Source organism: Sinocyclocheilus anshuiensis, unplaced genomic scaffold, assembly GCF_001515605.1.
Source record: "Sinocyclocheilus anshuiensis isolate Anshui unplaced genomic scaffold, SAMN03320099.WGS_v1.1 scaffold1833, whole genome shotgun sequence".
NCBI lineage: Eukaryota > Metazoa > Chordata > Actinopteri > Cypriniformes > Cyprinidae > Sinocyclocheilus > Sinocyclocheilus anshuiensis.
The window spans coordinates 240,604-253,964 of record NW_015539842.1 but is presented as its reverse complement, the minus strand read 5'-3'; the positions used below and the strand labels follow the sequence as shown (position 1 = coordinate 253,964).

Genomic DNA, 13,361 nt, shown 5'->3' with positions numbered 1-13,361 from the left:
TATATATATATATATATATATATATATATGTGTATTGTGTATACATGTGTATATATGTGTGTGTGTGTGTGTGTGTGTGTGTGTAATATATATCAATTATATAAAATGTGTGTGTATACATGTGTATATATGTGTGTGTGTGTGTGTGTGTGTGTGTGTAATATATATCAAATATATATTATATCAAATACACACACACATGCATACATACATACATACATAAGCCAAAACCCAACCCTTCACTATCACTTCTTTCATATTTGGTCTCTCAAAAGTCACAACTCCCAGCTCTGACCCATGCTTTGATTATAATGTTCTTGATGACGATTGGAGAGATTTGCGCCAGAACAGCCAGTCATACGACCATGATGACACTGCTGTTGAATGGAATGGCTGGTATCGGCTGTATTTGAATGGAGAAAGTGCTCAGCTGTCTGAGTGGTGTGTGACACTCGCAAGATGTGGTGGTGAAGTTGGACTTTATCTCAATGCTTCTCATCCACAACTTGAGGATGGGGTGGTGACCCGTGAAGTCTTGGGAAGTCGGTGGTGGAACTCCAACCAATGTGGCTATTTTAGATCTACCTCCATTCAAGTCAAAGCCTGTCCAGGAGATTATTATGTCTATAAACTTGACAAACCTGATGTGTCAATCCCTAGGCCTACATACTGTGCAGGTACTTGTGTACTGCTTTGTATAAATTACTGTTCATGATTATTCTCTTTGTGAAAAATGTATATTTTGGTATAGTGAATTTCCATTTCATGAATTCTGTATATTCTAAGAAACACAGCAATGAGACTTGAAGTCTTATTTTAATAAGCTGACACTTTTAACATTTAAACAGTGATTTCACAAACAGCCTTTTTTCTCCATATCAGTTGCATTCAACAGCATCAGTAATGATCCTTGTTACAACTATGAATCTCTGGATCGTCCCTGGAGAGCTACAGATGAAACTGGATTTTACATTTGTGATGAATCCTTCTCCTGGAATGGCTGGTACAGACTTTTTTACAATGGAGCGAACATCCGAATGCCAGAGAGCTGTGTTAATGCAGGCAGCTGTAATACACAATACAGTCTGTCGCTCGCTGGCCCTCACCCTCAGGTAGAGGATGGAGTGGTGACCATGGAGGTCTGTACAAGAACATGGACATGGTATTCCAGCTATGATTTGAAGCAAACACCCATCAGAGTTAAAGCTTGCCCAGGCGATTACTATGTTTATGAACTTGTGAATCAACCAGCATATGGGTGTTCAGGGTATTGTACAGGTAATATGTTTTCATATTATTTAATAGCTTCTTTTAACACTTTTATATTTATTTCAGTAATATGTTTCATTTCCTTTTTTTAGATGTCAGCACAATATCTCTGGTTTCCACTACAAGTCCAGCTACCAGTCCTGGATTCAGCATGACTTTGAGTACGTTTCTATAGTGAAAACTCAAAATAGTCTTTAGTCCACTGAGACTAGTTTACAAGTAGTCATGAAAAGCATGTTCTTTAAAGCGTTAAGTGATATGTGTGACAATGACATTTGCAGGGGATAGTTGAAAATTTAGGAGTGGATCAGTATCATTTTCTAGATTATAGTTTTCTAGTGTTTTTAGTTTTGTGTCCAGATGTTTAGGCCAAAATATGCCCACTCAAAAATAGGGGTGTTTGACTAATAAATAGAACAATGAAACACAGCTTGCTCTTTCCTAATTTATTTGAGATTTTATAATGTATGTTTTCTCTCTCTCTGTCTGACTCTCTGCAATCAACATAGATTATGACCCATGCTATAACTACAACATTCTTGACAATTACTGGAGAAGCACACTCTGGTATATGTCTGGATATGATGACACTCGTGTTGAATGGGATGGCTGGTATCGATTTTTCATTAATGGATCAAGTGCTCAGATGCCCGAGTGGTGTTTCAGTTATATGTCATGTGGAGGTTTTAGTTCTCTGTGGCTTGGTGGCCCTCATCCTCAGCCAGAAGATGGAGTTGTTACCCGTGAAATATATGGCTCTGTTAATGATCAGTGCAGTTCCTACACATCCAACCCCATCCAAGTCAAAGCTTGTCCTGGAAATGTCTATGTCTACAGACTTTTAAGGCCAAAACCATCAATCCCAGTGCCTGTATATTGTGCAGGTACAGTCATACCATAAATTGTATTGTCACCTTTCATTTAAAACTACACTTATAGATTTGTTGATTTTTAAATGGATTTAAACATCTTAAATGCATTTACTCCTTATATTTTCACTATAGTTTTATTTAACACTCCAAATACTGATCCCTGCTATGACTACACCAGTCTGGATGACCCCTGGAGAGCCACTGACAATTATTACAACAATTACATGTGTGATTATAATGTCAACTGGAACGGCTGGTACAGGCTCTTCTACTATGGTCAGAGTGTCCAGATGCCTGAGTCAAGTGTTGGTTCTGACATGTGTGGTACTCCTCACCCACTGTGGCTCAACGGCCCTCACCCAGAGCTAGAAGATGGAGTGGTCACACGACAAGTCTGTGGTTCCACTTGGAATGACGGCTGTGGTTACAAATCTCATCCAATACAAGTCAAAGCTTGTCCAGGAAACTATTATGTGTATGAGTTTGTCAGGCCAACATTCTGTGCATCTTACTGTGCAGGTAGTTTTTTTTTTTTTAAACATGCTTTGTTTTTGCTTTTGATATTTTAGGTTATACAATTTTTGACAGTTAAAAGTATCATTTTTACTTTACAGATGTTGCCAACCTTGCATCTACAACAACATCTGAAACAACAGTGACAATTCCACCCACAGAATCCAGTACTTTGTCTGTTACAACCTCAGGTAAAAAAAAAAAAAATGTTTTAACTCTTTCACTCATGCTCTAGAATTTTTTTTTTCTAGATATATTTTTCATGAAATTTATTTTTGCTATTTTATATTGAATGAATTAGTAGTCCAAATGTATGCTCTTGGGTAATAAAATTAGTTCTCTATGTACACTATGCTCCACTATGTTTACAATTTTTTTTAGCTATGTATAAATTCAATCTGTACCAGGCAGCTCAACAAGAAAATGTTCAAGTTAAGTAGACAAAACGTTTTAATGAAGCTCCATTTGTAGGTAAATTAAAATTAAACAAATATTGACCTAAAAAGATATGTTTAGTAACTCGGTTTATTTAGCAAATGATCCATTTATGTTGCTAATGTTTCCACAGTAGAAACTATTCCTTTTGACCCCTGCTATAACTACACTGTGCTTGATGATTCTTGGCGATCCACTAGCAATCAGCATTCCTCCTTCATAATGTGTGATGCTCATGTCAACTGGAATGGCTGGTATCGTCTCTTCATTGGTGGCCAGAGTGGTCAGATGCCACACACATGTGTTGATCAGTACAGATGTAGCACTCACGCCCCACTGTGGCTAAACGGTCAACATCCACAAGTCGAGGATGGAGTGGTCACCCGAAATATCTGTGGTCACTGGGGCAATGACTGCTGCTATTTCCAATCCAATCCCATTAAAGTGAAAGCCTGCCCAGGAAATTACTACGTCTATGAGTTTGTTCAACCAAATTTCTGCTCTGGGACCTACTGTGCAGGTAAGCACATTTGCATTTGCTCTTAAATTATATGTTTAGTTTTTTGAACTATAATTAATCATGCCATAGTCTATTGCAGAATGTAATTTGCTTTGTCTTGTATTGATCTATTTTTGGGCTGAATGTATAGCCAGATTTTTATAATGCAATACGGGTTTGAATCAATATGTGTCTAGGGAAAATTTATGGATAAAATAATTTAAAATGTACAAACCACCATCCTCACATTTAATGACCATATTGGAACATTATGGAAACTTTTTAAGGAAAAAAAAAAACCTCCTTTGTTGTAACTTTTTTTTCTCTTGACCCTCTTCTCGTAAAGCCCCAACTCCCAGCTCTGACCCATGCTCTGGTTACAATGTTCTTGATGACAGCTGGAGAGACTTGCGCACGAACTTCTACCAATCTTATTACAATGATGACAGATTTGTTGAATGGAATGGTTGGTATCGGCTGTATTTGAATGGAGAGAGTGCTCAGCTGTCTGAGTGGTGTGCGAGTTTCACAGGATGTGGTGGTGAAGTTGGACTTTATCTCAATGGCTCTCATCCAAAACCTGAGGATGGGGTGGTGACCCGTGAAGTCTTGGGGTCGTCGTCTTGGGCGTGGTGGTGGTGGTGGTGGAACGCCCGCCATTGTGGCTATTATAAATCCACCTCCATTGAAATCAAAGCCTGTCCAGGAGATTACTACGTCTATAAACTCGTCAAACCTGACATGTCAATCCCTACGCCTACGTACTGTACAGGTGCAGTTTTAACTTGTGTGTTCTTTATGGATGATTTTATTAATCCCCTATATGAAAGATTTACTCTTTGTTACAGCTCAACATTGATATACCAATACATTTATATAATATGCACAGGTAGTAACAATGTTAAACTTTTAAATGGGTCATGGATGCTTTAACCAGTTAGGCTAGACACACACAGCCATGAGATGTCGTTATTATGCATCAAGTTATATAAATGACCCTGTAATACAGCATTTAAACAGCGATTTCACTAACAACCTTTTTTTTTCTCCATATCAGTTGTTTTCAACAACATCAGTAATGATCCTTGTTACAACTATGAAAATCTGGATCGTCCCTGGCGAGCCACAAATGAAACTGGACTTTATATTTGTGATGAAAATTTCTCCTGGAACGGCTGGTACCGACTTTTTTACAATGGAATGGACATTCGAATGCAAGAGAGCTGTGTTGCTGATGGCAGCTGTAACACATATAGCAGTCTGTGGCTCAATGGTACTCACCCTCAGATTGAGGATGGAGTGGTGACAATGGAGGTCTGTGGAGGCAGATATTACGGCTGCTGTGATTTTAAATCAACACCCATCAGAGTCAAAGCCTGCCCAGGCAATTACTATGTCTATGAACTTGTAAAGCCACATTCATTTTATTGTTCAGGATACTGCACAGGTAAAATTATTCTGTAGCACTTTTTTTTATTCAATACCTTTATATTGTTCGATCAGTCTCTTAAAATTCCCTCTTTCAGATGCCAGCACTATATCAACAACTTTTTCCTCTACAAGTCCCGTTACATTTATGGGGTCCAGCATGAGTAGGTTTTTTACAGTCAAAATAATATTTCATCTTAGTTCAAAGGATAATACATATGAAATCTTGTTTTTAAGACATTTAGTAAAATGTTTGAAAATAATTAATTACAGCATTTGTTACATATACTGTTAGAAAGATATTGGTAATTTAAAAAAAAATGTTCTCCTCTATGTTATTTCATTTGTTATTGTTTAATTATTTATTTAATTTACTGTGTTTCTGTCTATCTGAGTTAATATGAATGGGGGGATTGTGGAAGGGATTAATAATTGACAATATCCTACTGTTCAGCTTGTTATCATTATTTCAATGTCAATCCCTACGCCTACGTACTGTACAGGTGCAGTTTTAACTTGTGTGTTCTTTATGGATGATTTTATTAATCCCCTATATGAAAGATTTACTCTTTGTTACAGCTCAACATTGATATACCAATACATTTATATAATATGCACAGGTAGTAACAATGTTAAACTTTTAAATGGGTCATGGATGCTTTAACCAGTTAGGCTAGACACACACAGCCATGAGATGTCGTTATTATGCATCAAGTTATATAAATGACCCTGTAATACAGCATTTAAACAGCGATTTCACTAACAACCTTTTTTTTTCTCCATATCAGTTGTTTTCAACAACATCAGTAATGATCCTTGTTACAACTATGAAAATCTGGATCGTCCCTGGCGAGCCACAAATGAAACTGGACTTTATATTTGTGATGAAAATTTCTCCTGGAACGGCTGGTACCGACTTTTTTACAATGGAATGGACATTCGAATGCAAGAGAGCTGTGTTGCTGATGGCAGCTGTAACACATATAGCAGTCTGTGGCTCAATGGTACTCACCCTCAGATTGAGGATGGAGTGGTGACAATGGAGGTCTGTGGAGGCAGATATTACGGCTGCTGTGATTTTAAATCAACACCCATCAGAGTCAAAGCCTGCCCAGGCAATTACTATGTCTATGAACTTGTAAAGCCACATTCATTTTATTGTTCAGGATACTGCACAGGTAAAATTATTCTGTAGCACTTTTTTTTATTCAATACCTTTATATTGTTCGATCAGTCTCTTAAAATTCCCTCTTTCAGATGCCAGCACTATATCAACAACTTTTTCCTCTACAAGTCCCGTTACATTTATGGGGTCCAGCATGAGTAGGTTTTTTACAGTCAAAATAATATTTCATCTTAGTTCAAAGGATAATACATATGAAATCTTGTTTTTAAGACATTTAGTAAAATGTTTGAAAATAATTAATTACAGCATTTGTTACATATACTGTTAGAAAGATATTGGTAATTTAAAAAAAAATGTTCTCCTCTATGTTATTTCATTTGTTATTGTTTAATTATTTATTTAATTTACTGTGTTTCTGTCTATCTGAGTTAATATGAATGGGGGGATTGTGGAAGGGATTAATAATTGACAATATCCTACTGTTCAGCTTGTTATCATTATTTCAATCTGTATTGTCACACAAAATACCAATAAAAAGATTTGAAGTAAAAAAAATTCTCGGTTTATAATAAAGAGCTAATGGCATGCAGTACAAAGTAGCTCAGATAGACTTTTGACTGCTAACATGAACATTGCCTTATGAATTCATTTATTTATTTTTCCGATTTCTGTCTTATCAGCTGCTATCAACACAGATTTTGATCCGTGCTATGACTACAACATTCTTGACAACTCGTGGAGAAGCACACTCAATCTCTGGTATCAATATGCACATGATGACACTCTAGTTGAATGGCATGGCTGGTATCGACTCTTCATTGATGGATCGAGTGCTCAGATGCCTGAGTGGTGTTTCAGTTATATGTCATGTGGAGGTTATAGTTCTCTGTGGCTTGGTGGCCCTCATCCTGAGATAGAAGATGGAGTCGTTACTCGTGAAGTCTACGGCTCTGTTAATGACCAGTGCAGTTACTACAGATCAGACCCCATTCAAGTCAAAGCTTGTCCTGGAAATTATTATGTCTACAAAATTAAAAGGCCAAAGGTATTGATCCCAGCCCCTACATATTGTGCAGGTACAGTAATTCTTCTACATCTGTCACATGCTTATTATGAGCTAAATTTTGAGCTTTGATGTAACGCCTGCATTTACAGACTTGCTAAAGAATAATGTATTTACAATGGAAAGGATTTGTGTTTGTTTTTGAAGAAATCTTAACACCTTTTTACTTTTCCTAAAACAGTTGCTTTCACCACTCCAAGTGCTGACCCTTGCTACAACTATAACAGTCTAGATGAACCCCAGAGAGCCACCATCAGCCCACACTACGATAAATATTATTACTATGGAATATGTGATTATAATTACAACTGGAACGGCTGGTACAGGTTGTTCTACAATGGTCAGAGTGTCCAGATGCCAGATTCATGTGTTGGTTATGGCATGTGTGGCACTCCTTCCCCACTGTGGCTCAACGGCCCTCACCCACAGCTAGAAGATGGAGTGGTCACTCGGCAAGTGTGCGTTTCCACATGGAATGACTGCTGTGGTCACAAATCTCATCCCATACGAGTCAAAGCTTGTCCAGGAAACTATTATGTGTATGAGTTTGTCAGGCCAACATTCTGCTCTGCATATTGTGCAGGTAGAGCATAAGTACTTCATATTTTTGTTTGAAAAGTGTTTCATACATATATTTTACAGTTTGCTTATATTTTTCTTCACAGAAGTTAATGTCACACATACAACAACAAGATCAAATATTTCCTCAGGTATTTTAACAATTTAAACAAAAATAATGTAACTATGACATCACATGGTGACAGAACATTGAAACATTAGTAGCCAAATAGTATTTTATACCTTACACTATATGTGCTGTGATATATGTGAGCTTTATACCCAAAAAACAGTATACCATACAGTACACCATATTTTTCTGGCTATACCACTGTTGCAGGACCATTTTATCCATTTGGAGCTGGCGACACAGAGAATGATCGTTCTGATGATGGGATTTCACCACTGATTTCCCTTCTGCAGCCATTTAGATTTTTTGGACAGACATATAACCAATTATATGTAAGTGAATCTGGTATTATTTTGTTTAAATCACCATGGCACTCATACTGAGTTACAAGTGATTTAACTTTTGAATGATCGAAATAGTTTTGCGCCCTCATGAATATAGCAAGTTTCAACACTTCTCAAACCTGTCCTGGAGTACCCCCAGCCCTGCATATATTGTATGTCTCCCTCATCTATCACACCTTATTCAACTCATCAGCTCATTAGTGGAGACTGCAAGACCTGAAGTGGGTTTGTCAGATATAAGGAGACATACAAAATGTGCAGTGCTGGGGATACTTCATGGAGAGTTTTGAAAACCACTGCTTTAGTCTATTTGTAACTCTTAACCTGTACCATATAAAGTTTAGGATAGTAAATGATGGCTGTGTTGCTGCTTGGTTGGATTATTATTATTAAAAGTGTTGTGCATATTATAATCCTTTATTTCAGATCAACAACAATGGATACTTGACTTTTGATTGGCCATGGTACAGCTACTTTCCATACCAGTTCCCAGGTTATGGTGGAGAAGACCTCATCGCTCCATTCTGGACAGATATTGATAACCGGGGCAATGGTTTTATTTCATATCGTCAGTACTCCTCTGGCAGTGTTCTTACAGAGGCCACACAAGACATTAACCAATACTTCCCTGATTTGAGTTTTTCTGCTACTTGGGTCTTTGTTGCAACATGGGACAGAGTTGCATATTATCCATATTCAGGAACCGTAAGAAATCCAATCTGGTTTTGTAAAATCCTGTTCTTTTTTAATATCATATTTGATATTATAAAAATCTAAATTGATGTAACCCACCATAGAATAAAATAATGCACATTGTATGATTACTGCTTTTTGTGATTTTTAGCAAACTTGTGTTGGCCAGCACATGATTTTTTAAATTTGTATTTTTCAGGAAACATCTTTCCAGGTGATGTTGATTTCAGATGGGCATTTCTCATTTGTTTTGTTTAATTATGGAACAATTGCTCCAACTCAAAGATATGTACAGGTGTGCACTGACGTGACTAGTTGAAACTATTCCAATTTACTAACTGAAATAGAAACTAACATTTTCTTTTGGTCACTTATTGTAGGCTGGTTATGACACCATCAGCTCTACATACCACTTTTCAATTACTGGATCACTACAGTATAACATCACAAGCTTAACATACAGCAGCAATGTCAATGTGCCAGGCAGATGGGTCTTCAGAACAGATCATGGATCATGGGGTTGTCAGTTTAATGGTATGGTTTTTCTGTCCTCTTAAACTAATTAAATTATTTGCTATTTGCAGTAACCCTCAATAGACACTTTTCATTTCACTTTAGCTTATTGGTAAACCTTTAACAAAAAAATCTTGTTAAAAGTAGTTTTAGGTGTTTGATCTCCTAACATACAACAATATTGAGTTCTAAGCAATGTGAAACAATACTTTATTGTAGGTGTTCCAGTGCAGCTTGAAGATTCTTTCTGGAGTGATGCCACCTGCCAGCAGAGATGCACCTGCACCAGCAGTGGCCTCCAGTGTAGCCACGAGCCCTGCACTTACTCCCAAGCCTGCCGTCCAGCAGCCTTCCAATACTCTTGCCAGAATATTCAACGGCAAACCTGTACTATCTCTGGTGATCCTCACTACTACACCTTTGACTATCAGGTTTTTCACTTTCAAGGGACCTGCACTTATGTTCTATCTGAGGTTAGCCTTTCTCTATAATTTATATGGGTTTCTATTTTTTTTTTTGTATGAATCAGCTAGTAATCCTTGAAGCTTTATTTCAGGCTTGTGGCAATGGTTTGCCATATTATCGCATTGAGGGCAAAAATGAGCATCGGGGCAGCACGCATGTGTCATGGACGCGGATGGTCAGAGTTTTTGTCTATGATGAAGTAATTGAACTGGTCAAGGATCACTATTATGAAGCGAGGGTTAGTATGACAATTTGCTTTAATTGTCACTTGAAATCAGCCTTCTGCTTATTATTCTAATTCCGTCTTTTTCTGAAATTGTCCAGGTTAATGGAAGCTTTGCAGCAACGCCATTCACCCTTCGCAATGGCTCCATCCAGGTCTATCGGTCAGGTTTTTCCTTGGCCATCAGCACAGACTTTGGTCTTCTTGTTACATATGATGCATACAGCTACGTCAGCATCTCTGTACCATATGACTATTTTAATTCCACCTGTGGTCTGTGTGGAAACTTTAACCTGCATCCCGAAGATGACTTCCGTTCACCCAGTGGTGAGATCTTCAGCTCAGATGTGGACTTTGCTAACAGCTGGAAGGTACAAAGTGACACAGATCCTGAATGCCATAATGTCAGGTGCACAGGTCTGGCTTGTGCTGTTTGTACCACAGATGAAATGACTTTGTACAGTGACAGCAACCACTGTGGAATCCTAGAAGATGTTGTCGGTCCTTTTGCTGATTGCCACCCTGTTCATGCACCACAGACCTACATAGAGAACTGTGTGTATGATCTTTGCTTGGGAGGAGGGTACCAGCCCATTCTGTGCCAGGCTCTCAATGTGTATGCTACTCAGTGCCAACAGCAGGGTGTACAACTTGGTCAGTGGAGACAGCAGGGCTTCTGTGGTAGGTATCTTGTTGAGATGGATGATTAGAAACATTTTTCTTGCTGTATATTCTTTATTTTATTTCTATATTTTCAGAAATTCAATGCCCTGTACACAGTCATTTTGAGCCTCAAGGAACAGGTTGTCCTGCGACTTGCAGTAATCCTTCTGCCCCAATGAACTGTCCCTTGCCCAGTCAGGAAAGCTGTATCTGTGATCCTGGGTACATCCTGAGCGCTGCTTATGTTCTATCTGAGGTTAGCCTTTCTCTATAATTTATATGGGTTTCTATTTTTTTTTTTGTATGAATCAGCTAGTAATCCTTGAAGCTTTATTTCAGGCTTGTGGCAATGGTTTGCCATATTATCGCATTGAGGGCAAAAATGAGCATCGGGGCAGCACGCATGTGTCATGGACGCGGATGGTCAGAGTTTTTGTCTATGATGAAGTAATTGAACTGGTCAAGGATCACTATTATGAAGCGAGGGTTAGTATGACAATTTGCTTTAATTGTCACTTGAAATCAGCCTTCTGCTTATTATTCTAATTCCGTCTTTTTCTGAAATTGTCCAGGTTAATGGAAGCTTTGCAGCAACGCCATTCACCCTTCGCAATGGCTCCATCCAGGTCTATCGGTCAGGTTTTTCCTTGGCCATCAGCACAGACTTTGGTCTGGTTGTTACATATGATGCATACAGCTACGTCAGCATCTCTGTACCATATGACTATTTTAATTCCACCTGTGGTCTGTGTGGAAACTTTAACCTGCTTCCCGAAGATGACTTCCGTTCACCCAGTGGTGAGATCTTGAGCTCAGATGTGGACTTTGCTAACAGCTGGAAGGTACAAAGTGACACAGATCCTGAATGCCATAATGTCAGGTGCACAGGTCTGGCTTGTGCTGTTTGTACCACAGATGAAATGACTTTGTACAGTGACAGCAACCACTGTGGAATCCTAGAAGATGTTGTCGGTCCTTTTGCTGATTGCCACCCTGTTCATGCACCACAGACCTACATAGAGAACTGTGTGTATGATCTTTGCTTGGGAGGAGGGTACCAGCCCATTCTGTGCCAGGCTCTCAATGTGTATGCTACTCAGTGCCAACAGCAGGGTGTACAACTTGGTCAATGGAGACAGCAGGGCTTCTGTGGTAGGCATAGTTTTGTGATGAATGATTTCAATAGAGCAAATTAGATCTCAGTCCAAATGAAAAGATTACAATAATTTATGCATATTCTTTATTTTATTTCTCTATTTTCAGAAATTCAGTGCCCTGTACACAGTCATTTTGAGCCTCAAGGAACAGGTTGTCCTGCGACTTGCAGTAATCCTTCTGCCCCAATGAACTGTCCCTTGCCCAGTCAGGAAAGCTGTATCTGTGATCCTGGGTACATCCTGAGCGCTGGAGAGTGTGTGCCTGAAGCAAACTGTGGCTGCATCTTTGAGGGCTTCTATTACGCTGAAGGACAGTCAGTGGTGTTGGATGGTGACTGTGGGAGACAGTGTGTGTGCAGCAGCATGTCGATGACCTGCCATCAGCACCAGTGTGGTCCAGCAGAGGTGTGTGGAGTCCATGATGGTGTGAGAGGCTGCAGGCCCACCGGCTATGCTACCTGCTCGGTTGAAGACCTCGGGTCATATCACACCTTCGATGGACAAAGTTTCAGATACCCCGGAGCATGCGGACTGACCCTTTCTAGGGTGATGGGGCCATCCTCACTACCACACTTTGTGTTGACGGTGGAGAAAGTACCCAGAGGCCTTCAAGACTTTTCCAGGGTTCTGAAGTTTGAGGCAGAAGGAATTCAGGTCACCATCCAAATGGGAGAGGGCAGCAATGTAAAGGTAAGGCAAAATAATAAATCACTAAGCTGTTACTCAGTCCAAGAGCATAATTGCATTATTTTTCAAATTCATACGCTAGATGGAAAGTCTCCTGACACTGTTTATCACTCTTTTCAGGTGGATGGACAGATGGTCGGTCTGCCTATCAGTGTTGGCTCTGGTCAAATCCGCATTTATCACAGCAGTGTGAGAGGTTTTGTTTTGGAAACAAACTTTGGGGTGACTGTAAGAGCTGACTGGCCACACATTGTCCGAATTACGGCACCAAGCACATATAGTGGCACACTTGGAGGTCTGTGTGGGAACTTGAATGGAGACATTGCCGATGAGTTTTATACTCCAGATGCTGTCCTGTTAAATGACACTCAGCTGTTTGCGGACAGTTGGCGTGATGGTTCCCTATCAGCTCACTGTGAGGACCCAAATGACAGCTGGGAAACAGGACATTATCAGAACAGCAGCCAGTTCATTGAACATTGTAGCATAATGGCCAAGCATGATGGACCATTTGCTGAGTGCAGCAGAGCAATAGATCCTCAGCAACGGATTGCAGATTGCGTTCAGCTGCTGGAGCAGACACAAGGTGCCAGAGAGGCTCTATGTGAGGCTTTGCGAGGTTACACTCTACTTTGCCAACAGAATGGCATTGCAGTAGAAGAGTGGAGGATTGCCACCCACTGTGGTAAGCATCAAGTGTTGGATCTGCTGATCTACAACTGG

At 39.4% G+C, this 13,361-nt stretch overlaps 1 protein-coding gene across 1 annotated transcript in view; it reads left to right on the top strand.

Annotated features, from left to right (window-relative positions):
* LOC107684476 (uncharacterized) overlaps positions 1–13,361 on the top strand; it is a 39,926-nt gene that overhangs the window by 14,450 nt on the left and 12,115 nt on the right. Inside the window, exons 11-32 of the mRNA XM_016480729.1 lie at positions 276–677; positions 883–1,278; positions 1,362–1,428; positions 1,768–2,153; positions 2,274–2,660; positions 2,756–2,845; positions 3,223–3,609; positions 3,935–4,360; positions 4,646–5,035; positions 5,115–5,180; positions 6,823–7,218; positions 7,387–7,788; positions 7,871–7,915; positions 8,104–8,225; positions 8,664–8,942; positions 9,130–9,225; positions 9,311–9,464; positions 9,663–9,916; positions 10,000–10,146; positions 10,233–10,812; positions 12,058–12,641; positions 12,759–13,323. Coding sequence (XP_016336215.1) covers positions 276–677; positions 883–1,278; positions 1,362–1,428; positions 1,768–2,153; positions 2,274–2,660; positions 2,756–2,845; positions 3,223–3,609; positions 3,935–4,360; positions 4,646–5,035; positions 5,115–5,180; positions 6,823–7,218; positions 7,387–7,788; positions 7,871–7,915; positions 8,104–8,225; positions 8,664–8,942; positions 9,130–9,225; positions 9,311–9,464; positions 9,663–9,916; positions 10,000–10,146; positions 10,233–10,812; positions 12,058–12,641; positions 12,759–13,323 — 6,621 coding nt within the window. The remainder of the gene's footprint in view (positions 1–275; positions 678–882; positions 1,279–1,361; positions 1,429–1,767; positions 2,154–2,273; positions 2,661–2,755; positions 2,846–3,222; positions 3,610–3,934; positions 4,361–4,645; positions 5,036–5,114; positions 5,181–6,822; positions 7,219–7,386; positions 7,789–7,870; positions 7,916–8,103; positions 8,226–8,663; positions 8,943–9,129; positions 9,226–9,310; positions 9,465–9,662; positions 9,917–9,999; positions 10,147–10,232; positions 10,813–12,057; positions 12,642–12,758; positions 13,324–13,361) is intronic.